The sequence below is a fragment of the Narcine bancroftii genome, chromosome 6 (assembly GCF_036971445.1).
Source record: "Narcine bancroftii isolate sNarBan1 chromosome 6, sNarBan1.hap1, whole genome shotgun sequence".
In the NCBI taxonomy this organism is placed as follows: Eukaryota; Metazoa; Chordata; class Chondrichthyes; order Torpediniformes; family Narcinidae; genus Narcine; species Narcine bancroftii.
This window is the reverse complement of record NC_091474.1, coordinates 188,591,108-188,618,147: the sequence shown is the minus strand read 5'-3', so window position 1 is coordinate 188,618,147 and position 27,040 is coordinate 188,591,108. Positions and strand designations below refer to the sequence as shown.

At 40.0% G+C, this 27,040-nt stretch overlaps 1 protein-coding gene across 4 annotated transcripts in view; it reads left to right on the top strand.

The window, feature by feature from the left end:
• med23 (mediator complex subunit 23) overlaps positions 1-27,040 on the top strand; it is a 96,831-nt gene that overhangs the window by 49,867 nt on the left and 19,924 nt on the right. For 3 of the 4 annotated variants that reach the window (XM_069887024.1, XM_069887022.1, XM_069887023.1), the window contains 7 exons: positions 3,597-3,771; positions 5,587-5,750; positions 6,277-6,401; positions 13,161-13,366; positions 15,457-15,637; positions 19,572-19,742; positions 20,535-20,751. In XM_069887024.1, coding sequence (XP_069743125.1) covers positions 3,597-3,771; positions 5,587-5,750; positions 6,277-6,401; positions 13,161-13,366; positions 15,457-15,637; positions 19,572-19,742; positions 20,535-20,751 — 1,239 coding nt within the window. The remainder of the gene's footprint in view (positions 1-3,596; positions 3,772-5,586; positions 5,751-6,276; positions 6,402-13,160; positions 13,367-15,456; positions 15,638-19,571; positions 19,743-20,534; positions 20,752-27,040) is intronic. The other variant, XM_069887021.1, reaches the window with a different exon arrangement.

Sequence of the window (27,040 nt, the reverse complement as noted above, 5' to 3'; positions counted from 1 at the left end):
GAGATTTTTCCCAGAAGTTTAAGGGAGGTCAGGGAGCAAATAACGGGGTCACTGACAGTGATTTTTGAAAGATCACCCTATCTCGTGGTACCACGAGATTGGAGGGTTGCAAATGTAGTTCCGTTGTTTAAAAAAAAGCACTGGGTGTAGACCAAGTAATTATCGGTAAGTTTGACTTCGGTGCTGGGGAAGGTTATGGAAGGTATTCTTTGCAATAGTATACATGCATATCTGGATAGGCAGGGATTGATTAGGGGTACCCAGCATGGGTTTGTAAAGGGAAAGTCATGTTTGACGAACCTTGTTTTTTGAGGAGGTGACAAAAAAAGTGGATGAAGGTAGGGCGGTTGATGTGATCTATTTGAATTTTAGTAAGGCTTTTGATATGATTCTGCATGGAAGATTAATAAGGAAAGTTAGGTCACTAGGAATTAGTAGAGAGATTGTGACATGGTTTCAGAGATGGCTGGAAGATAAACAGCAGAGAGTCATGGTGGCCATCTGTCAGGATGGAAGCCTGTGACAAGCAGAGTGCCTCAGGGATCGGTGCTGGGTCCCTTATTGTTTATCATTTATATCAATGATTTAGAGGAGGGTGTGGTTAACTGGGTCAGCAAATATGCAGATGATACGAAAATAGGGGGAGCGGTGGATTGTGAGGAAGGTTTTCTTGGGTTACAGAAGGATTTGGTTTGTTTGGAAGAGTGGGCTGAAAGATGGCAGATGGAATTCAATGTAGACAAGTGTGAGGTGCTGCATTTCGGTAAAAATAACCAGAATAGGACATATGCATTTAAGGGGAGGGCATTGAGGTACGCAGAGGAGCAGAGGGACCTGGGGGTTATGGTTCAGAGTTCATTGAAGGTGGATACCCATGTAGACAGGGTGTTAAGAAGGCATGTGGTATGCTGGCCTTCATAAATCATAGTATAGAGTATAGGAGCTGGGAAGTGATGCTGCAGCTATTTAAGGCATTGTGAGGCCAGATTTGGAGTACTGTGCTCAGTTCTGGTCTCCAAAGAATTCATTGAAGGTGGATACCCATGTAGACAGGGTGGTTAAGAAGGCACTTGTTATGTTGGCCTTCATAAATCATAGTATAGAGTATAGGAGCTGGGAAGTGATGCTGCAGCTATTTAGGGCATTGGTGAGGCCAGGTTTGGAGTACTGTGCTCAGTTCTGGTCTCCAAATTATCGAAAGGATATAGATAAGGTGGAGAGGGTGCAGAGAAGATTTACAAGGATGTTGCCTGGCTTACAGCATCTAGATTACAAGGAGACTGGGTCTTTATTCATTGGAACGTAGAAGGCTGAGAGGGGACTTAATAGAGGTATTTAAAATTATGAAAGGAATAGATAGACTAGACATAAACAGACTTTCCCCTGAGGGGCAGGGGAGGTTGGTACAAGAGGGCATGAGTTAAGGTTAAGGGGGCAAAACTAGGAGAAATATTAGATGATGCTTTTTCACTCAGCGAGTGGTGGCAGAATGGAAAGATCTTCCAAAAGAGATAGTTGCAGCAGGGTCCCTTCTGTCATTTAAGAGAAGGTTGGATGTGTACACGGAGGTGAGGGGGTTGGAGGGTTATGGGCAGAGAGCGGAAGGGTTGAGCTAGTGGAGTTGTTCAAGTGAACCGGTGCGGACTTGAAGGGCCGACATGACCTGTTTCCGCGCTGTAGCCGATTATATGGTTATATATAAATCAAGGATCTCCACCAATGCCATCCTTACATACCAAGGATCCCCATCAATGCCATCACTTACAACACAAGGTTCTACACCAATGGCACTAATTCATGTTCCGTATGCTCCATTCACAAGACAACCAATTGTGAGCCATGGTGGACAAGACAATATATTATCACTCATAGCAAAACAAAATGAAATTTCTGCTGTGTTAGCGCAGTAACAAGACTCATGGTTTACCTAAAAAGAAAATTCCAGTTTTTAATGGAGATCCATGATCTGACGTTCATGAAATATTTTGAACATCACATTGAAAGTAATACTTAAAAATGCTAAAGATTGTCTGTATTACCTGGAACAGTATACTGGAAGACAGGTGAAGGAACTATTCAAAAGTTGCCAATATATGAATTCAAAATTAAGTTTTAAAAGGGCAAAAGAATTATTGCATTTGTATATGGAGATATTGTAATTATCATGGACGATTCTTCACCAAGACATTCTTGGTTGCTGGGGAAAATTGAGGTACAGTTCCAGACAAGAAGGGTTTCGTTCAGCAAGTGTGAATTAAAACCAAGACTGGTCACTTAAATAGACATATTACTAAAATCTGTCTTTTACAGGAAGCTGAAAGTTTTGATTTCTGATTTTATACTTACTATATTTACTTTGAGTATCTGTAATAGTAATTATTATATATTAGCCATTAATGTCTATGTTAACCAGTACTAAGGGGGATTATGCTGTTTAAACCTGAGCTGTAATCGATGAAAAGCAGCGTGATATCCAGGTGATCCAAGGCTGAGTGGAGAGCCAGTGAGAAATCATCTGCTGTGGAATGATTAGTGATTGGCAGTTCTCAGTGGGTCCATATCTTTACTTGGGTACAAATTCATTTTGACCATGACGAACCTCTCATAGCATTTAATTACAGTAGATGTGAGTGCTATAGGATGATAGTAAGCCTTTTCAGACTGCCAGCTGAGTGGTGACCCTACTTTGACCTGGTGAAATTCCCAGGAATGCAGGACCTTCTGGGCCTTTTATACCATGGTCTAAATTCCCAAACATTTGCCCTCCCCAGCAATTTGGGGGGGCTCCTCCAATTGATGACATCATCTACTCACTCATCATCCCCCTTCTCCGCTCCCCCCCCCACCAGTGTCCGTTGGTTGCTTGCCCACCCGCCTGTTCGCTCCTTCCCTCCCACCTCAGCCAAATGTCGGTTGATTGGTCACCTGCCATCCCCACTTCTCAAGCTTCGGGTCCACTTCAGCACATCGTGATGACAACACAATGCGGGATGAATGGCTGACTTCATTTCCCATAATCTCTCACGCATCTGGAACTGCTCTGGGAAATACAGAGTCGTTCCAACTGCATGAGGAATTATGGTTAATGTGGATGGCCATTCATCCCGCATTGTGCTACTGTCGCGATGTGCCAAAGTGGCCTGCTATTGTCAGGAAGTGTGAATCTTTTCATTTTAATCGCCCACATGACGCAGCATGCAAGCACTGACGTCACGAGGCTTCCCCTGCTTGGTCATTTGCCTTTTCACATTGCAGGGAGGGGGTGGTCCAGGAAAATATCGTGGGTCCACGGCCCTGCCTTGGACCAGTTTAAAATTCCCAGGCTGACCTTTTCACACTGCAGGTTCACAGGAGAATTCCTGGGAAGTGTGAAAGGCCTATTGAGGCAGTTCAAGCTGCTTTTTTTGGGCATCAGTAGATGCCCTTTTGTAGCCGGTGGGAACCTCTGCAGTGAGAGACTGAAAATGTCCATGAATGCTTTCATGCTGGGGCAATGAGTTTAGTTCATTTAAGATGCATACCTTTTTGAGGGAAGATTAATATAAATTTCATGTTGTGCATAAGGCTAGCTGAATATTTCCTCTTTTTCTCTTTAGGCCAGCTATTACCAAATGTTTTCAAGTCACATGCATGGGGGATCTTGCACACTCTGCTGGAGATGTTTAGCTACCGCATGCATCACATCCAGCCCCATTATAGGGTACAACTATTAAGTCATCTTCATTCATTGGCAGCTGTGCCACATACCAATCAGAATCAACTTCACCTGTGGTAAGTTGTTTTTCATCTTTCTAAAGCATTTTAATGCATTTCTCTAAGTAGAAATAATATAGAGACATTGGTCAGCATTCTGTAAGCCTTACTAATGCGCCCTTGATGTGAACTTTGAATTGAGTAATAGAAGTTACAATTTAGAAATGAACCTCCACCAGTGCTACCTTTTTTTAACTAGAGCTATCTTAATTTTGCATTCCTGTCTTCTTCCAAACCACTCAACATTCTCCATTTCAAAACATGTCTCCGTTTCCTCAATCCTTGTTGAATTTTTAAAAATTTTCAATAGGTCACCTTCATGTTGGAGCTTGGTTGTTGTTAAAATTATCTTAAAATAAAGTAATTGTTGCACTTTTGAATTATTATCACATTCTTTATCTTGCTTTTTGTCAGGGAAAAGACGTTCTCTGCATCAACGTCTTCAAGATTCTTATTCAAAACTTCCATTATGATCTCCCCTCCTGTTCTTTATTGTTTAATTTTGAACAATACATAATTCATTTTGAACTCTTAGTTAATGAATCATTTTTATCAATCACTTGAAATTTGGAAGACCAAAAATCCGATTAATTTTCTGAATTTTCACCAACTAGTAGTGGGGAGTTATTTGTAGTACCAATGACTTCTGTCATCAATTTAATTTTGCTAATAAAATTGCTGTTATGCAAATTTGGGTGCAAATGATTGGCAAGGATTGCCACCTTTAAGTAAGCCTCAAGATGTATTTTATTTTTTAAAAATCTGCAATTACTAACTGTGTATAGGCCCTAATCTAAAGAATTAAGAACACGAGTAATCCTTTCCAGTTAGGATGTGTATCAGAGGATTTTGTACCCTTCATAATAATTTGTGATGTTAGATCTCAATCTATGTTGATCAGCACAAAGAATGGAAAAGTGCACTTTGTGTGTTGTCATCTCAAATTCCATGTGCAATTTGCTCATGAATTTCATGATTTAAAATTGCAAACGGCCAGAGGATGTGGCAAATTTTCTTGAATCATTATTTATCTTTTAAATTAAGAGTCAAATGATCGGTTATTTCTGAAAAAATGCAAATGAGGTCCCTTATAGGCTACTTCAAAAAGGGATGACAGGTAGTGTTTGAAGACATTAATTACCCAGATAGCTGTGTGTCAGAAATGTTCATATTACTTGTCAATTGTTTATTGACATCTAATGTTTATGCTGATAATTTTGCTAATTTGAATATGATTATAGTTTTCTCCATGTTGCTTGGAGGGAGGAGGGTGGGACAATGATCCTCATTCAGATCTGCTCTGCCCAAGATTGGAGAGAGTTGTAACTGCAGTTCAAGCTGTCACACAAACTAACTTTTCCTCCAACAACTCTATACCTACTGCTGTCTTGTAATTAGCTGCTGAAATCCCACCCATTTGTACTCTTTTGCCTTTCTGTTGGGCAGAAGGTACTTGTGCTTGAAACCACAAACCTCCAGATTCAAGAACAGTTTCTTTCCTGCTGTTATCAGACTTTCGAATGATCTTTCATTGGCCAAAGATGATGCCCTTGCACTGTTTTTACCCTGCACTCTGCCTTGTACTTTTTGCTCTGCTGTGCTCTTTTTAACATATTGTGATACTACAACCTACACTTTTGTGTGTTTCTTTGCAATTATTTACATTACCTGCTATATGTACTGACTTGCCTGTGTAGCTTTCAAAAAAAAAAGCTTTTTACTGCATCTCAGTGCATGTGACAATACACAATTCATTAAATCTCAACTGTGAAAGAATTGGAAGATGGAATTCCAACCAATGCTGTGGCTTACACATTGCCTTTGACCATTTAGTGTTGAAAGCACAGCTCTCCGGCTCATCACTGCTTTGGGCAGTTCAGAAGTTCAGCCCCAATTCACTCGTTTTCTAAGTGACCCCAAAACAGTTCTTTCTGCAGAGTCTGAGGAACTTAACAGAGCTCTAATTCTTACTCTGGCTAGAGCAACGCATGTAACTGGTAAGTGCTCATAGATAAATTTTGTTTTGTTATTCATTTATTGTTAATTGATGGTTGAAATAGCCTTATTTTGAGTAAGGTATCCAATATTACGTGTAATCCATTTTGCACCAGGTTAGTGCTGGCCCAGAGTTAGCTGTGAGGCAGAAAGACGTATTATACTTTTAATTGATTTAAATGATTCTAAATTAATATTTATACTTTGAAGTATATTTAATTATTATTCTTTTTTATGGATGTCTTGTATTTGCCAACATCCTTTGGCAGCCAGCTCAGTCTGCAGAGTAACTGTTTAACATCGCCAATCAATATAGAGTTACCTTCATTCAGGAAGCTCTTGCCATGGGATCCGCTCATGGTAAGAGCAGGTAAATGAGCAGGGGTGCCCCTGTAGCCAGGGAATTCCAGGCCATGGTTGTTGAATGCCACCTTTCAGATCAAGTGCTATCATGCGCTACCACACCCTTAACAATGCAGTACCAACTATATCCTCTGATGTTTATCATGTCTTTTAAAAAAATTATAGACTTTTTTACAGGCTCAGAATCTATACAAGGTACCTGGTGTAAAGATATTCTACAGACGATTATGGTTTTCACCCCTCATAACTGGGCTTCACATACTCTCAGCTGTTTTCCAGCTCCATTGCAGGTAAGGTCATTGTTCATTTGAGTTAAATTTTAAATGCACTGTGCTTACAGTACACAACATGGTAGCCTTGCTAATAAAGCAGCTAATCTGAAGTCTACTGTTTTGTTGCTACATTAGTATCTTTTAATGTAATTTGCCACACTGTTACTTAGCTGTCTGTTCCACCTGTTATTCCAGTCTTCTTTAATGCATGAAGTAAGTTTCAAAGGCAACTTTTTCATGATAGATAATAATATGTTACTAACTTTAGGCTCAAAAGACAAGCCCTATTTTGCTTGTTTGAGATCGAATTATAACCATCCATGTATGCGTGTGAGTGAAGTTTGAAATAAAAAAAACACATGAAATAAACTGCATAAATATCTAACATATTCCCCTTTCTGTATCAAATTCAGAAATTATGTAATTGTTTTGTCGTTAATGTTGAAATTTGTCCTCTTTTTGCTTCAACATTTGTCAGAAGGGACCATTTTTGTATATTTTCACGGTAATCAGCATTAATCCAGTTTCAAGGACAGTTTATTTCCTGCCAGCATACTTGGGACGAACCTGACACCAGTAAAATAATAATCTTTGTTCAGCTTTCATTGATTTCTCACTGTACTCTACTATGTTTTTATTTCTGTACTATGTGTGGGATGACCAGGATTGTATAGAAAATTAACTTTATCATTGTACCTCTATTCACATGGCAATAAACAAACTTGGTAAAGTAGCATGTGAAAGAACAAGTTTTGCACCTCCTTCAGTTGCAGAGAATGGGGAGGCGTGAATGGGAAGGGATGAGCAAACCAAGGAGTCTCTGAGAGAATGGTGTCTGTAGAAATGAAGGGAAGAGGGGAAGATGTGATCAGTGCTGGGTGTCCCATTGGAGCTGACAGAAACAGAAGAATTATCAACTGAACGTGGAGGCTAGTGAGGTGAAATATGAGGACTAATGGAACTCTATCTCTATTCTGTCTAATGAGAGAGGGGTGAGAGCCGATGTTGAAATGCGAGGGTGGGCTCATCAACAATGGCAGAGGGGAAGCCATATTTCCTGAAGGAGGACATTTTAGAAGTCCTGGAGTAGAAAGCCTCATCTTGATAACAAATGTGGCTGAGATGGGTAATAGAAAAAGTCAAGAGATGGAGGAAGGTGGCTGCGGATTTGAAGTAGTCAATGGATAATTTGAATTCTGAGATAGAGAAGAGATCCAGAAAAAAGAAAGAAGTATCAGAAATACACCAGGCGAATTTGAGGATATGCTGCTATCTGATCTTTGTTCTTCGCCATATTGTTTTGATGAAGTCTAATGCAAACTCGGGGAATAGCCATTTTTTTTTCCCATTTACCCTATATGCCTTTGTATAGGATGGCTCTGTATCAGACAACCCCAGAATTTCCACCTAAAATGTTGGTTTTGACTGATACCCTTTGTATAAGACAGCCTCCCAAATTTGGCACTTGCTCCTGACCAGTGGATACTGTTAAAAGCCAATTACAATATTTTAATAAGAAATTATCATTTCGAGGCTTAAATTTTATTTGGATATTTTAAAATAAACCACTGTCAGCTCCTGTAACAGGCTGTTTAAAGCCTGTACAGAGCCGATAGCAGTCAGATCGGGAAAATGGACTCTGCAAATAACTAACAAGCCATGTGAGAGATTGGATCGAAGCCGGCAGGAAGATGGCATCGCTGTTGTGACTTTGTTGTCAAGATAAGAATTTCATTCTCTTTGTATAGGATGACCCTAATTTTAAGGTGACATTTTAAAATTTTGAGGACCATCCTATACAACAGCATGTATGGTTAAAAACCACATCATTCTGGAGTTATCTCTACATTTAATAATCTCTGAACTTAACCATTAACTGAATTTCTTAAAACAGCTACTGTTATGATTTACACCACAACCAGTCATTTCGCCCCCGCCCCCCACTAATCATTTCATTGTCCCTTTTATCACTTAAACTCTCCTGGTTCTCCCCTACAGCAAACTCCACTTCCCAACCTCCACTGTTCTGAAGAGTTGTCATCTTTGAAATGTTAATTTTATTTCACATCCTGCATGATCTGCTGAATGTATCCAGCATATTATTATGTTTTTAAAATATCGAATCAGAATTGCATTCAAAAAGAGCAGACTAAAGAGCAGACTAAAGACCAAAATATATTTGTGGAAATGAATTTCACTTGTATTAAATCAATTTTGTAATGTATTTTTATGGAACGTAACCAAGAATACCAGCAAATTCCCATTAAATTCACCTAAGTTCACTAAATTCACCTTTCTCTGAAACTTGCATAAAAATTCTTCTCCAAGTTCTGGTTTTAGATTGTATTCTTGGGGAATGAAACACAAAAATTCAAGTTCCCATCCTCCCACATATTACCAGTTGATTGTTAATGTCATCAATCATGTTGGTTATCCTTTTAAAATTGTTGCAGTGTATTATGAGTGAACAAAGCAAAATGCGATGTTGCATATTAATATGATGAACAGAAAATGTGGGAAACTTCTAAATGCATTAATGTAGTTTAATCAGAAAACTCCTAAATCTGTAAATGTGACACATTCACAGTGTATGGTTGATTTTTGTCAAGTGAAATAAAAGGTGGATGCAACTCTGGAATCCTACATGCTTAAGGATGCCAATTAAATAATGCACTTAATTGAATGATTCTATCAAAATTAGATAAAAGTCTGAATATAGCTCTTTTGAATAGAGCATCCTGAGTGCTAGTTAAGTAACTATAAAAATCTATTTCAGAATAAGATCACAGCCAATTCATTTTAATGCATGTCCATTCTGGTGGTAGAATAGGAGATCAGAATGACCAGAATTTGGGGGGGAAAAAAAACAGATGTAGCTGGACCTGGTGTCATTTGTGCCAATTGATGAAAGTAAGCAAGTGAATACCTGTAATTAGAGAGGCCTTCCTAGTGAGAGGAATTGAGCAGAGCCAGGATACCTTACTGGAATTGCATGAGGCCATACCTGGACTGTTTAGTGCAGTTTGGGTCTTATCTAAGGAACAATGTGCTTGCTATAAAAGTGAAGATTCGCCAAATTGAGTTAAGAATTACACGATAGCTCTTTGACTGGACAGGCAAGATGTTCCCGATAATGAAGAAGTCTAGAATGGGAGGTCACTGCTTAAGGGTGTGTCAGTTCAAGTTCATATTTATTGTCAGAGTACATGCATAACATCACACACAATCTTGAGATTTTTCCTGGTTGATGGAGTTGTAAATTGGATTTGTAAGTAGGCAGATGATATACTAAGATAGGTGGAGCTGTGGATATTGAAGAAGGGTTTCAAAGCTTGCAGAAGGATTTTGGCCAGTTAGAAGAGTGGGCTGAAAGATGAGAGATGGAGTTTAATGCAGATAAGTGTGAAGAGTTACATTTTGTAGGGCTAATCAAAATGGGACATACATGGTGAATGGTAGGACATTGAAGAGTGCATTAGAATAGAAGGATCTAGGAATAATGGTACATAGTTCTCTGAAGGTGAAATCACATATGGATAAGGTGGTGAAGAAAGCTTATAAGATGTTGGCCTTTATAAATCAGAGTATTGAGTGTATGAGCTGGGATGTTATATTAAAATTGTACAAGGCATTGGTGAGGCCAAACTTAGACTTTGGTCACCAAAGTATAGGAAAGATATCTGGAGAGAGTACGGAGAAGATTTACTAGAATGTTGCCGGGGATACAGAGTCTAAGTTATAAGGAAAGGTTAAATAAGTTAGGTCTTTATTATTTGGAGCATAGAAGGTTGAGAGAGGATTTGAATGAGGTATTTAAAATTATTAGGGGTATAGAGGGGAGATACAAATGAGAGGTCATGAGTTGAGAGTTAGGGGGCAAAAGTTTAGAGGAAACATGAGGGGGGACTTTTTTCCTCAGACTGGTGGGTGTGTGGAATGAGCTTCCAGACGAAGTGGTGGAGGCAGGCTCAATATTAGCATTTAAGGAGAAGTTGGGAGTATATGGACGGGAAAGGAATGGAGGGTTGTGGGTTGAGTGTAGGTCAGTGGGGTTAGGTGGGAGAAAATGTTCAGCCTGGACTACAAGGGCCAAGTTGGCCTGTTTCTATGCTCTGGTTGTTATATAATTATAAAAGTAGATACACTGTGTAGCAAGATTATGAGGAAGGATGGGGAACCAATAGGGCAAAAGTGCCAGTGATTTAACTTGGGGTACATTAGAAACAAAATTGGAAAGGATGATGAATACAACACTGAATGGCCACAGTATAAGAAATAAGGATGATGATCTGTAAGTTGGCAGGTATGACATTGTGGCCGTCACTGAGTCGTGGCTGGAAAATGACCATAGCTGGGAACTAAATATTCATGGATACACAATGTATTGAAAGGACAGGAAGGTAGGCAAAGGGTTGGGCTGGTTCTACTGGTTAAAAATGGAATTTAATCTTTGAAGAGAGGAGACATTCGATCAGAGGATATAGAATCCCTGTGGGGAGAATTAAGAAACTGTATGGGTAAAAAGACCCTGGTCGGAGTTGTATACAGGCCTCCAAACAGTAGCTAGGATGTGGTCTGCAAACTACAGGGGGAGATAGAGAAGACATGAACTAGGGCCATGTTAAAATAGTCATGGGGGATTTCAATATGCAGGTTGATTTGGAAAATCAAGTTGGGAATGGATGAGATTATGTAGTACTTGGAGGTACATGACAAGATAAGCCAAAGTCAGCATGGTTAATCTAAGGGAAAATCTATCTTGACAAACCTATTGCAATTTTTTGAGGAAACCACAGTCAGGCTAGACAAAGGACATGTAGTGAATGGTGTCCATTTGGACTTTAAAAAAGTATTTAACAAGGTGCTGTACATGAGGCTGTTTAAAAAGACAAGAGCCTATGGAATTGCAGGAAAGATACTTGCATGGGTAGAGCATGCCTGATCATCGGGAATCAGTGGGAATAAAGGGATCTTACTCTGGTTGGCTACTGGTTAGCAGTAGTGTTCTGCAGGGGTAATATTGGGGCCACTTCTTTTTATGTTGCATGGCTTTGTGGCAAAATTTGCATATGATACAAAGGTGTGGAGACAGGTAATAATGAAGAAACGGAGATGCTGCAGAGAGACGGATAAATTAGGAAAATGGACAAAGTGGCAAATGAAATCAATGTTGGACAGTGTATGGTCATACACTTTGGTGGAAGGAATAAAGGGGAAGACTATTATTTTGATGGTAAGAAATTTCAAAATTTGGAGATGCAAAGGGATTTAGGAGTCCATGTGCAGGATACTCTAAAGGTTAAATTCCAAGTTGAGTTTGTGTTGAAGAATGCAAATGCATTGTTGGCATTCAAATTTAGTGGAATAGGATATCAGGACAGGGATGGGGTGTGATGTTGAAACTTTATATGGCACTGGCGAGGCCTAACATATAGCATACAGTTTTGGGATCCTTATTTAAGAAAGAATGTGCATACATTTGAGCAGGTTCAGCGAAGATTCATAAGAATGATTCCTGGAATGAAAGGATTAGCATATGCAGAACATTTGATGTCTCTTGGACTGTACTCCTTGGAGTTCAAATGAATGAGGGGGTATATCATAGAAGCATTTCAAATGTTGAAAGGCCAGGACAGATGTGGCAAAGTTGTTTCCCACGGGAGGGGAGTTGTCACGGTTGGGGGGGAATTGTTGGCGTAGCGGTTAGTGCAACGCCTTTACAGAGCAAGCGATTGGGATCATGATTCAAATCCTGCGCTGAGTGTAAGGAGTACGTTCTCCCCATGTCTGTGTGGGTTTTCCCCAGGGACTCTGGTTCCTTCACACCATTCGAAACATAGGTTAATTTGGTGTATGGGCAGCACAGATTCGTGGGCTGAAATGGCCTGTTACCGTGCTGCATGTCTAAATTTAAAAAAAATTAAAGACAAGGATGCACAACTTCAGGATTGGTGGCATCCTCTTCGAACAGAGAAGCAGAGAATTTTTTTTCACCAGAGGGTGATGAATCCGAAATGTGTTGCCAAGGGCAGTTGTGGAGGCCAAGTCATTGGGTGTATTTAAAGCAGAGATTGATAGGTTCTTGATTAGCCAGGGTATCAAAGGTTACGGGGAGAAGGCCGGCGAGTGGACTGGGTGGTTGGATCAGCTAATAATAGTACAGCGGAGTGGACTCGACAGGCTGAATGCACTGGCATGTTTTCTTCACGATGACATGAGTCTGTTGAGTCCAGAAAAAGTTCTCCAAGATGGTAACAGCCAGGAATCTAAATTTACTCATCCTCTGCACCTCTGATTTTACCCAATGATTGCTGGATCATACACCTCTGGTTTTCATTTGAGACTACAAGGAGAAATTTCTTCACTCAAGTATGTGGTAAACCTGTGTATATCTCCAGTTCAGGACAAATTGATTATTCATTCGCACCAAAGAGGCCAGGGAAGTATGAATAAAGCAGGGTACTGAAATTAGATGAGCAGTTGTGATTATTTTGATGATAAGCTTGGCTTGAAGGGCTAAATGGCCTATTACTGACCTAATTTATATTTTACTATGTTTTAAGGTATTAAAATGGCTTTTAAAACAGAGGATAAAGATGATATATTGATCTACAGTCAACATCAAAAATAGTTCAGCTGAATTTCCTGGTCAGCATGGAATAGACGTATTCTGGTTTTAACAAGAATTCTACAGTCACAATTTCACGTGTATGTTCTTTTAATGCATTGGAATTATATTTATAATTGCATTAATTTAAAATATTTTATCTACCGTAGGCTTTTTTTAAACAAAACAATGTTCCTCAGGAAAGTCGATTCAATTTAAAAAAAAACGTGGAAGAAGAATACAGGAAATGGAAATCCATGACCAATGAGAATGACATCATCACACACTTCTCCATGCAGGGTTCTCCACCACTCTTTCTCTGTCTGCTGTGGAAAATGTTGTTGGAAACTGATCACATTAATCAAATTGGCTACAGGTGAACACCAGCAGATGACTTTATGCAAATTTAGTAGAAATTAGTCAAAATTGAATTTCCTGCAGAGTATTCATGTTGCAAATTTTCTAAATGAAATTACCAGGGCCTTAGCTGTCAACTGATTTTTTTTAAAATTGAAACCGGATGAAATCCCACTTCTCTCCTGTTCCACACCACTTGTCATTCTCTGACTTGGCAGACCAAATTGATTTGTCACATTGAGTTGAGATGTGCATGAATTATCGCATTTGAATTGGGTACTGTTTTCACCTTGAAAAAGGATTCTTGCTTCTCCCACTTCGATAGAGTTGAGACTACAAAATATTTGCATAGACTAGCTTTAGGGTATTGAGAATTTCTGGTCACCACCTTACAACAAGGATGTGATTGCAATAGAAGGAGCGCAGTGGAAATTCATCAAGGTGTGGCCTGGAATGGAGGGCTGCATTTTTTTTAACAGAACGGATAAGATGGGTTTAATCTTAATGGAATATGAGATGCGGAGGGTTGATTATTTAAAAATTTAGGAAATTACCAGAAGCACAGTCTTGATTCCATGGCAAGTTTTTATGTGCCAATATGGTTCTTTATATAAGGACCAATTGAGATACTATTTTATCTCATATGGTTTTATCTAAAGTCTACTTAATTAGCAATCACTTCTTGTAAAATTTGGGAATTGTATGTTATTCAGGAATGGATATTGGGAAGGCAAATGATCTGTACCCAATGTAGCTGAATGAATATATCTAGGGTGTGAATTGGTTGGCTTGGCTAGTTGATTTATCCTTTCAGTAAATTTGGAGGTGTTTACAGATACAGCATTGGTACTATTTTTCTGTACCCTGTGATGTCTACTGTCCAGTAGACCTTGAGTTATGTATCAAATCAGAGGACTTGACCTTCAAATTTTGTCATTTGAGAAAAGACTGTGCTACTGCCTTGAAGACCATGGCAAATTTCATCAATCTCTTCTTTGCCAAGATATGAGAAGTTGTGTGTGTTTTCTGGGATCTTGCCATGAATATTTAATGTTAGAAAGTGATATGAGGCAATAGGGGAAGATTTGTCTTGTGTACGTTGAGTGAAAGGCCTATTCTCTTGCATGCTATAGATGCTCAGATTTCTGCCTCTAAGAACATGCAAGGGCAAGTGTTGTCTACATACTACAAATTATTGTGTTCTTTGCAATCTTAGTTCTAGAATTTAATCACCACATGCTGAATGATTTCAACAAAGAAATTCAAGCATGTGCTCAAAACCTCCCAAAATAAATCCCAATATTTTCCACTGACCCCCAGTAGTCTCTGGCCCATGACCATTGAAACTGGAGAAGGAGCAATCAGAATGGAATTCTGAACATCAAGAACGCATAAAAGGCCTACAAGAGTAGATGAAATGTACAAACTCCTAAACAAATCTAGGTTAACCAACTCCCTGCATGGTCCCTGCCCCACCTGTGGAAGAGTTGATGGTTCCCAAAACAGCACAGTAGCATCAGCTGTCGCTGATTCCCGACACCTCCCCACTGACCATGGTGTCCGCTCCTGGCCGGGAGGCGACTCTCTTTGATGACACTGGGACAAAGGATTCTTCTTGCGGCTGGGAGATAATGGCAAGCAGTTTGGAAACCAAGCACAGCAGAGGGTAAAGAAGAAATGGAAAGAGAGAGGGGAGGGAGTTGCCTGAAACGAGGACAATTGACATTCATGCCCTTTAGTTTAAGGGCTGAGCCTTGCTCCTAATTTTTCCCCATGCACTGCCTGACCCGCCGAGTTCCTCACTGATGGCTCGAGATTCCAGCCTGTTTCTCTGATCTGACATTCAACCATTCACCATCTGTCTTCCTGGCTGGTTCTGAGCTCAATTGTTTCCAAACTGGTGCCAACAGAGCATCAGGGCCCCACATGGGCATCTCTAGTGATTAAAATTTTTTTCAATTTATAACGTCATGTGGGCACTGAAAAAAGTTCAGTTTTTGGATTTTCGATATTCAGAACTTCAGATATGAGGAGACATACTGTATTTATCTTTACATAATTTTTCTGTAAATTATATTAAAAGCAATCTGTATTTTTACTTGAATGCAGAGTATTGGAGAGAATAGGAGCTAGAGCTTTGGTAGCTCATGTTCGAACATTTGCTGATTTTCTCGTTTATGAGTTTTCAACCTCTGCTGGAGGACAGCAGTTGAACAAATGTATTGAAATCCTCAATGATATGGTGTGGAAATACAACATTGTCACTTTGGACAGACTGATTTTATGCTTGGTAAGTCCGCTGTTACTCATTTTTCAGAAGTTAATTGAAAGATACGAGTCATGCTATCCATTTGATATTTTAGACTAATTTTAACATATTTATATCTTTAGTTGTGATCTTAATGTTCCTCAGAGTAAATACTGGAAATTTCTTCAGTTGTTTATGTGAACCGTTGTCACTTTTAAGCCCATCCACGTACAACATGGACATGACATTTAATTAGCTTGTATAATCTATACATCTTTTACAACATAATTGTTCTTCAGGAAAGCATTTTGGAAGATTTTAAAGAAATTTATATAATTCATGATAAAACAGTGTCTGTTTCATTTAAAAATAATGACCAGAGTATTAAATTTGTTTATTTATTAGGCAATTTCACACGTACAACCTGACAAAACAACATTCTCTGGTCCTGGTGAAAAATATGCAAACACACAACCAGACATATCACACCTACAGACAACCGATATGCAGGACAAATATAAAAATAAATATATTTTGTTTAATAAATAGTAGAATCTTGGGTGGTTAGTGTGAGCAGTTCATTGAGTCGTTCAGCATTCTCACTACCCTTGGGAAGAAGCTATTTTTCATTCTGGTACTGCTTGCTCTTCTATTCCTGTATCTCTCTCCTGATGGGAGTAGTTGAAATATGCTGTGCGCAGGGAGGTTGGGGTCCTCAACAATTTTGCTCGCCCTCTTCAGACCGTGATCCCGGTAGATCATGTCGATGAGAAGACAAATACCCCAGTGGTCCTCTCTTTTAGTCCTGTGGATTGTCCTTCAATCCATTTCTCTACAACAACTGTTGCACACTGTATGCAGCTGGCCAGGACACTCTCAATAGAGATCCTGTACGAGGATGAAATGATGGTGGTGGTGGTGGTAGCCTTGCCTGCTTCAGTCTTCTCTGGAAGTGCAGTCACTATTACATCTTCCTGACCAGAGAGGAGATGTGTGTCCAAGACAGGTCACTTCTTAGTGGACTCCAAGAAACTTAGTGCTCTCTACTCTCTCCGCTACCGAGTTATTAATGTCTAGTGGAGGGCAGTTGTTCCTGCTCCTCCTGAAGTCCACGATCACCTCTATCATCTTGTCCACATTGGGACTAGTATTGTTTTTCTCACACCATATCACGAGATTTTCTACCTCTTCTTTGTCATGTGACTCATAGTTGATGCAGATGAGGCCAACTACTATTGTCACCTGCAAATATGAAGACTCTGTTGGAGCTGAATCTGACGTTGCAGTGGTGGATGAGTCACGTGAGCAGGAGCAGGAGGAGCACACAGCCATGAGGTGTACCAGCATTATGGAGCTTGATGTTCTGCTAATAACCTGCACAGACTGTAGTCTTTCCCTTAGTAAGTTCAGAATCCAGTTAAAGAGAGGGGTGTTGAGTTCAAAGGAGGACAGCTTCAACACCTTCTTCTAGGGAATGATCGTATTAAACGTTGAGCTGAAGTTGATGAACAACAACCTGGAGTCATTGTTCTCCAGATGGGTCAGGGTGGAGTGGAGGAACAAGGCTATAGTTTCTTCTCTTGGCCAGTGCCTCAAGGAGGAACATTTTGATGCTCGAAGTATTTCATAATGGTGAAGGTCACTGCCCGGGGCAGTAGTCATTGAGGTCTGTTACTGTCACTCTCATTGATAGTGGCTTTCTTGAAACCTGTGGGAACAATGGACTGCTGCATTGATGTGTTGAAGGTATCCATAAAAGCCTCCGTCAATTGGTCTGCCCATTCCTGCAGTACCCAACCAGGATGTGTTGCATGGTCCTTTTGCCTTGTGTGGGTTCTACTTAGTTAGGGATCTCCTTACTTCGGCCACAGCTATGCAGGGGGCCTGTTCATTAGGGGGACATGGAGCTTTTTTCAGCGTCAGCCTGTTCTTCTCGCCAAACCGTGCATAGGTGTCATTATGTTTAACTTGCAAGGTTGTCTTGTGATCTTGGATGGTCTGAATTGCTTGCCACATGCTTCTCGTGATATCAGTTCACACAGCTATCAATAGATCTTCTATGCGTACGCACACTTTGCCTTCTGGATTGTGCAGGAGAGTTCAGCCACAGCTAATCTTAGTGCCATTTTGTCACCTTTCTTGAAAGCAGCATCCTGAGCTCTGAAAAGAGCCTGGGCTTCTGCATCCAACCATGGTTTCTTGTTAGCCCAAGTAGTGAGGCATTTGATCTCGGTAACATCATCAATGCGCTTGCTGATGTAGCCAGTCACTTAGCTTGTGTACTCCTCAAAGTTTATGTGACTGTTGTAGATGGCCGCCTCTCTGAAACAGCTCCTGTCCATGGTCTCAAGCAGTCCTATAGCATTGTTGTGGGCCCCTCAGCCATGTCCTGATCTCCCTGCTAGCTGGCTTAGTTTGTTTTGCCAATAATCTGTATGCCAGGGTTAGCAGGACAGTTATGTGATCCAAGTAACCAAAGTGGGAGCGAGGGTCAGCCATGTATGCACCAGGGGCATTGATGAACACCTGATCCAGGTGTTAACTAGTTTTAGTTTACTGTACCCATCCTCAAGAAACAGTATTTTTAATATATGGGCAAGAGTGGATCAGGATATGAAGTATCCAACCTTAAGAGCTTCTAAATAATGTGTAAATACATAAAAGTGCAGAAGGTCCTTTAGAGACCTGTTACAAGCCCAAAGGACCCCAAAACCCAGCAGCAATAGATATTCACCACGACAAGTAGTTACTTAAACAAAAGTTGTTTTTAATGATCTTTAAACATGAAAATAGAATCAAACTTTAACTTATCACTATTAACTAACCCAACTTAACCCCCTTCTAATTCTAAGCGCATGTGTATGTAATGTATGTGTAAATTTAAGAAAAATTATTTGGTTCACAGTTCAATCTCACTTTTCATTCTTCCAAGTTCACTGGTTGCAGGCAATTCTTATACTGTGCACAGAATTTAACATGTGTAAAGTTCACCAGGCTTTGGTGCACGAAAGGTAAATGTTTACAGCTCAGGAAGGTTCTTGTAGGTTTGCAGAGAGAGATGTGCTGTTCCAGGATTTCCACTACTAAGGTACCACCATTAGTCACCTCAATGTCTTGCTGATGAAACTCGCCCCATCAGGGTTCTCCAGATGATAACCTCTTTCTTTCAGGCTACTATAGAGTTCCTTTCTGTTCCCCTTATTCCAAGAGAAACATCAGACATTCTAGTCATTCGCCACTCTGGAGCTTTTGTTTCAGTTCCAACAAGCTTCTCCTGGCTTGTTTCAGTTGTGTCTCTCTCTACCTCTGAGATTCAAACTGCCAGCAGCATGTCCTTCTCTCTCTCTCTCTTGCAAAACCCCCGACCTTCTACAGCAAACAGGAGTTAGTCTTCTGCTCCCATCTGTTGTTTTAGGTAAACGAGAACCTCTCAATTACCTTTTGAGTGAGCATTGTGCAGAGAGGTCAAAAGCCTTGCAAAAAGGTCCAACACAGACAACCTGACTCTTCCAAGACAATAGCCTATTCATTTCATGGCATCATTTCAATTACATTTCAATTGTGAAATGTACATAGCATTCTCCATAGTTTCAATAAAGTCACTGAATATGAATTCTTCAGTATTTCAAATAAGATCTGTTTTAAAGTGTGTGTATCTAACCTATTCTAATTTTACCATTTTATCTCCCAAAAGCATCTCCAAATATTCCTTCACAGTCCATAGGAGGCAAAGATACATAACCAATATTTCAAGCTTGAGCCTTTTGTCTTTGCCTCCTATGGACACTGCAGAACCTGCTTCATTTTTCCAGCACTTTTGTGTATTAGCTACAATCCCAGCATTTGCAGACTTTCTTGTTTCTCATCCTCTCTCCTCTTATGAGCTCTCGTCTATTGTGTAGAAAGAATTGATAATTGCTTGACAGAGATGACCTTCAGAAATTTCAACTGTAATAAAATGTATTTTCTAACATAGGCTTTACGGAGTCACGAAGGAAATGAAGCCCAGGTCTGTTACTTCATTATTCAGTTGCTGCTCTTGAAACCAAATGATTTTAGGAATAGAGTGAGTGACTTTGTGAAGGAAAACTTTCCAGAGCATTGGCTGCAGAATGATTGGCACACAAAACACATGAACTACCACAAGGTAAGCATTTTTCTGATTGGTTCTTTATTTCTGATATGTTTACCATCATTGATGCATGTGTCACATTCACTGTAACTCATTCAAAATGAATTAGGATGAATATATTACCCATGCGGAGAGTGGGAATTTAACAAAATTCCATTTATTCCAGGGATGAATTCCTAAACCTGAGCTTTTTCTCCACTAACTTTGCTATTCTAATTTTTTTTCTCTCTCTTTAATGCAGGTATCCCTGATTTGGTTTAAAATCAATAAATAGAGTGAAGTTTTTGCTTGATCTTTATAGGTGAAAATGGATCTATCTCAAAAATATGCTCATCAAATTATAATGTATTTTCACCACCTGTGTTTTTAATTACAGTACATTTCTGATTATCCAAAATGCTTGGGGCTGGACAATTTTTGGTTACGCCAATTTTTCAGATAACCGAGAAATGGCTTTAAGTAGTTTAGTAGCATCAGCGGAATACTTGCATTGGCTGTCAACGATACATAACACCTCCCCACTGTGGTCTCTGCTCCTGCCCGGGAGCCTGAGGTCCCCGCTCCTGCTGCTGTTGCTGATCCCCGCCACCTCCCCACCACCATTGTTGCTCAACATCAACATCTGCCTAGGTTAGGCTGCCACTCTCCCAGCTGGTGCTCCAAACTGAACTGCAACTCTCAATTTTGACAATAAAACATTGACACTAAATACTGATTGAAAGTATATAATTGAAGTATTAAATGTTTAAAATAAAAATGGAGAAGTGACTATGTTTTGAAATTTAATCACATTCTCATCTCTTTCAGAAATATCCTGAGAAACTCTATTTTGAGGGCTTGGCTGAACAGGTGAATCCCCCTGTGCAGATTCAGCCACAATACCTTCCCATTTATTTTGGAAATGTCTGCCTTCGATTTTTGCCTGTATTTGACATTGTAATCCATAGATTTTTAGAATTACTTCCAGTTTCAAAATCTTTGGAAACACTTCTTGATCATTTAGGAGGCCTGTACAAATTTCATGGTAAGTTTTAACCACCTCATTCTATTCAATAGCATTGTCTCTTTAATTTGTCGATTAGCAAGTAGATTTTTTTTTAAATTTAGGATCTTCAGTTAAATCTATTTTCAGCCTCCTCTTTGTGTGATCTTGAACTGACATTGTGTCATAGTTAATCAGGAGATTGGAGACTTTATGGATGTTATTAGAGAACAACACATGGAGGTTTTGACAATCTTGCACCCATTGTTGGAATTTTGCAAATGGGTGTTTGTCGACCGTTGATCATGATGTTTCAAAACCTGAATATGCAATAGGAATGTCAAATGTATAACAAGGCATTCGCTAGTTGCATTATGGAGGACCTCAGTTTTCTTCAGGCTGACTTCCAGGCCAAACATTTTGGCAGTTTCCGCAAAGCAGGACGTCAAGCGCTGAAGAGCTGGCTCTGAATGGGCAACTAAAGCGGCATCATCTGCAAAGAGTAGTTCACGGACAAGTTTCTCTTGTGTCTTGGTGTGAGCTTGCAGGCGCCTCAGATTGAAGAGACTGTCATCCGTGCGGTACCGGATGTAAACAGCGTCTTCATTGTTGGGGTCTTTCATGGCTTGGTTCAGCATCATGCTGAAGAAGATTGAAAAGAGGGTTGGTGCGAGAACACAGCCTTGCTTCACGCCATTGTTAATGGAGAAGGGTTCAGAGAGCTCATTGCTGTATCTGACCCGACCTTGTTGGTTTTCGTGCAGTTGGATAATCATGTTGAGGAACTTTGGGGGACATCCGATGCGCTCTAGTATTTGCCAAAGCCCTTTCCTGCTCACGGTGTCGAAGGCTTTGGTGAGGTCAACAAAGGTGATGTAGAGTCCTTTGTTTTGTTCTCTGCACTTTTCTTGGAGCTGTCTGAGGGCAAAGACCATGTCAGTGGTTCCTCTGTTTGCGCGAAAGCCGCACTGTGATTCTGGGAGAATATTCTCGGCAACACTAGGTATTATTCTATTTAGTAGAATCCTAGCGAAGATTTTGCCTGCAATGGAGAGCAACGTGATTCCCCTGTAGTTTGAGCAGTCTGATTTCTCGCCTTTGTTTTTGTACAGGGTGATGATGGTGGCATCACGAAGATCCTGAGGCAGTTTACCTTGGTCCCAACAAAGCTTGAAAAACTCATGCAGTTTGGCATGCAGAGTTTTGCCGCCAGCCTTCCAGACTTCTGGGGGGATTCCATCCATACCTGCTGCTTTGCCACTTTTCAGTTGTTCGATTGCCTTATATGTCTCATCCAGGGTGGGAACCTCATCCAGCTCTAGCCTTAGGGGCTGTTGAGGGAGCTGGAGCAGGGCGGAATCTTGGACTGAGCGGTTGGTACTGAAAAGAGATTGGAAGTGTTCTGACCATCGGTTGAGGATGGAGATCTTGTCGCTGAGGAGGACTTTGCCGTCTGAGCTGCGCAGCGGGCTTTGGACTTGGGGTGAGGGGCCGTACACAGCCTTTAGAGCCTCGTAGAAACCCCTGAAGTCGCCAATGTCCGCGCTGAGCTGTGTTCGTTTGGCGAGGCTAGTCCACCACTCATTTTGGATCTCCCGGAGTTTGCGCTGAAGATGGCTGCATGCGCGACGGAAGGCTTGTTTTTTCTCTGGACAGGACGGCTTTGTAAGGTGAGCCTGGTGGGCAGCTCGCTTCTTTGCCAGCAGCTCCTGGATTTCCTGGCTGTTTTCGTCAAACCAGTCCTTGTTTTTCCTGGAGGAGAAGCCGAGGTCCTCCATCAGCCAGCTCCCCACCATGACTACCAGCCCCCCCACATCTCCATCGGGCACACAAAACTCAAAACGGTCAACCAGTTTACCTATCTCGGCTGCACCATTTCATCAGATGCAAGGATCGACAATGAGATAGACAACAGACTCGCCAAGGCAAATAGCGCCTTTGGAAGACTACACAAAAGAGTCTGGAAAAACAACCAACTGAAAAACCTCACAAAGATAAGCGTATACAGAGCCGTTGTCATACCCACACTCCTGTTCGGCTCCGAATCATGGGTCCTCTACCGGCACCACCTACGGCTCCTAGAACGCTTCCACCAGCGTTGTCTCCGCTCCATCCTCAACATCCATTGGAGCGCTCACACCCCTAACGTCGAGGTACTCGAGATGGCAGAGGTCGACAGCATCGAGTCCACGCTGCTGAAGATCCAGCTGCGCTGGATGGGTCACGTCTCCAGAATGGAGGACCATCGCCTTCCCAAGATCGTATTATATGGCGAGCTCTCCACTGGCCACCGTGACAGAGGTGCACCAAAGAAAAGGTACAAGGACTGCCTAAAGAAATCTCTTGGTGCCTGCCACATTGACCACCGCCAGTGGGCTGATAACGCCTCAAACCGTGCATCTTGGCGCCTCACAGTTTGGCGGGCAGCAGCCTCCTTTGAAGAAGACCGCAGAGCCCACCTCACTGACAAAAGGCAAAGGAGGAAAAACCCAACACCCAACCCCAACCAACCAATTTTCCCTTGCAACCGCTGCAATCTTGTCTGCCTGTCCCGCATCGGACTGGTCAGCCACAAACGAGCCTGCAGCTGACGTGGACTTTTTACCCCCTCCATAAATCTTCGTCCGCGAAGCCAAGCCAAAGAAAAAAAGTTGCATTATATATGGAATTTAGATGAGGGAAGGGAAGGACTTTGTTGTGCAGAACTGAAAACTGAGTCCATATGGTTTTCACACAGCCATCACAATAATTTCCCATAGATAATTTTCACACGTGTCCTCTTTAGTGGCCGTTCAAACAGGAAGAAAGTTTACATTAAAATACCTTCGTCCCAGTGATTTTTGAGGGTTGGAAATCTGTCGATGTTGATCAAGATGTAGGCCTGCGAGCAACATAAAGCATAACTAGATCGATGTCATCAATGACGTCATCATGTACATTGTATTAGCCCATTTTTGCAGATGTCCTGCAGTTCAGTTTAGACTGGCAGGCTGTCTGCAAAAATGTCTAGGGCTGCTGCAGGAAAAATCTCGGAATGGGAATGAGTCACTCATTCCTGTTCAGAACTTTTTTACACAGCTGTATTGCACAAAATTTTCAAAAAATTCCCATTATGCAGTGGCTGTGTATAAATCATAAATGTGAGTTTTTAATCTCAAATGCAAGATTCTGTAGAGAAAATTGCCATAAATGTGCAGGGGAAATAATTTATGTGGAATAGCTGGAAAAGCTACAATGCTTTCCATTTCAAATATTTATCATACTTTTTTTAAGTCATTACTGAATATTTTTCCTTTTAAGTTTTACTTTCTTGATCATAACTCGTCACTGCAATTTTTTAAAAATTGTTCGATATGCTGGATGACTAATTGGCCTAGGACTGACACTTGTGCTTTCTAATATTCCTGTCTGTGAAAATAATATATAGTGGATAAAAAAGACCAGCCTGATAATGATTAATCCTTTCGAACCAATACCCAAAAATTCTCTTATCATAAGTTTTTTTTAAAATTTCGTAATTTTATTTCCTAAATGTTGAAAATGTTCTTTAAATAGAAAACTTAAATATCCTTCAAAATCACCTTTTAAGGGTAAGAGTTCACTCTTGTGTAAATTAAACTTATAACCTAAGAACTGACTGAATTTATCAAAATTGGTTAATATGCTTGGAAGAGAAATGACAGGATTTGAAATAAAAAGCAATAAATCATCCACATAAAGTGATACTTTATGTTCAATTCCTCCTCTAATTATACCATTAACTTCTCGACACTGTCAAAGAGCAACAGCTGATGGTTACAATACTATATCTAAAAGCAAAGGACTTAAAGGACAAACCTGCCCTGTTCCCCAATTAAGATTAAACATAGGTGACTGCTGTAAATTAGAACAGACCAATGCTTTGGGGCTTGAATATAATGATTTAATCCATTTAATAATATCTGAACCAAAATTAAATTTACCCAACGCTGCAAATAAATACTCCCATTCAACTCAATCAAACACTTCAGCAACTAATGAAAGAACACATTCAATCGATGGAGTAGAAGGCATATATAAAATAGTCAATAATCGATATATATTATAATAACTAACATTTTTTTATAAAACCAGTTTGGTCTGTGTCTATTATGGTTGGTGAAATTTTTTCCAATCTATGTGCTAAAACCTTTGATAAAATCTTCATATCAACATTAAGTAATAGGTTGGTCTCCTTTATCTATTACAATGATGAGATGTACTAATTCAATTAAAATGAATATTTTACCTAAATTCTTGTGTTTTTCTTTAAGCATTACCAATTTTTATCCCCAAGTCTTTTTTTCAATTCGCTGGATTTGCCAATTTCAACGTATATTTGGAAAGGGGAAAAAAACACGGATAAGCAAAACCTATCTTTAAAAAAAATGGAGGATTATCACTCCCAGATTTTTAGATAATATTATTGGGTGATTAATATATGTAATTTACTTTAATTATTACATTTGGATAAATCAGTGAATTGTCCTTCCTGGGTAGAAATTGAATTACAGTTTATTTAAAAAAAACCTCTTGGCAATTTTTAGGATTCTTTTTTACCATTTTCATTGTCCAAATTAACAAATAATCTGTTGATGAGAAACAGTTTGAGGATTTGTGCTCAGTTTAGGAAATTCTTTGGAATCAACGTTTTTTTTTATTGGCTAGTCCAATTATAGATAGCCATCTATTTCAACTGTCTTTTGGTTGCAGGTTTTAAGGAAAGGCAAGAAAAGGTATTCAAAGTTTCAAGGATCATTTTATTGGAAATAATTCTGCCTCTTTTGAACAATTATCACCCAAATTTAATCTTTCTAATAGGTTTTTTTTAGATATTTACAAATTAGGCATTTTGCTCGGACTAAGCTTTCGGATTTTCCGCACATTTCTAATATTAAGAGTCTTGATTGGCTTTTTAATATACAATTTTATTTTCATGGTATTTATAATAACTTACTGGATTTAAATTTGGTCCTAATGGCTGGGATCAAAAGAGATTCACAGAACTCACATGTCTTAACTTAAATTATCCTTTTTATTCATCCTTTTTGTGCGAAATGTAAAATTTTTGAAGCCTCTCCGATTCATATATTCTGGAAATTCCCAAATTTAGAGGGATTTTGGAAAGAGAATTTTCAAACTCTTATTTTTAAGATTAACTTGGAACCTAGTCTTTTAATTGCTCTGTTTGGTTTTTCTCGCGACTCAGATGAACTTTTATTGGCATCTCAAGAAAAAAATCTTTGCTTTTACTACATTGATAGCCAGATGAGCTATTTTATTGCAATGGAAAGGAGAATCATCCCCTAATCGTACATAGTGGCTATATGATATAATGTCCTATTGAAGTTTAGAGAAAATTAAATATAATATTAAAGTTTGAAAGTTTCAATATTTGAAGTTATGGGTCCCATTCTTTTTTTAGAGTAAATAAGTATTATACGTTCCAGTCATTCAGAATCAGAACTTATTGTCATGAACAATTCATGAAATTCGGTGTTTTGCGACAGCATCACAGTTATACATTCATTTTACCCATCTTACTACATCACTGTAGAAAAAATAATAATAGTACACGAGAGTATGGTTCATAAAATTATTGATTATTCAGGAATCTGATGGCAGCGGGGAAGAAGGTGTCCTTGTGCTTTTGAGTGCTTGTCTTTAGGCTCTTGTACCTTCTCGATGGTAGCAAATTGAAGGGGGCTTGGCCTGGGTGGCGGTGATCTTTGAGGATAGAGACTGCTTTCTTAAGACTCCTCCTTATGTAGATGTCCTCGATGGAGTGAAGTCCAGTGCCTGTAATGTTACAGGCCGAGTTAAGAACCCTCTACAGTTAATTCTTGTCCTAAGAGTTGGCACCTCCCTACCAGGCGGTGATTCAACAAATCAGAATACTCTCCATAGTACACCTGTGGCATCTCCAGTGACATATCAAATCTCCTCAGCCACCTAACAAAGTATAGGCGATGGCATGCCGCCTTTGTGATTTGCATCATTGCGATGGCTCCGAGACAGTTCATTAAAGATGTTGACACCCAGAAATTGAAGCTCCTGAGCCTCTCAACTACTGGGCCCTCGATGAGGACTGGGTCAAGATCTTTGCTTGGGTACGTGCTCATTCTGGCTATGACCAGCCTCTCAAAGCATCTCTTCACCATAGAATTTAGTGCTGCTGGGCAGCAGACATTGAGGCAGCTCACACTACTCTTCTTGGGTGCTGGGATGATTTATACCCTTTTGAAGCAAGTTGTAATGAGAGGTTAAAAATTTTCATGAACACTCCAGCTAGTTGATTGGCACAGATTTTCAG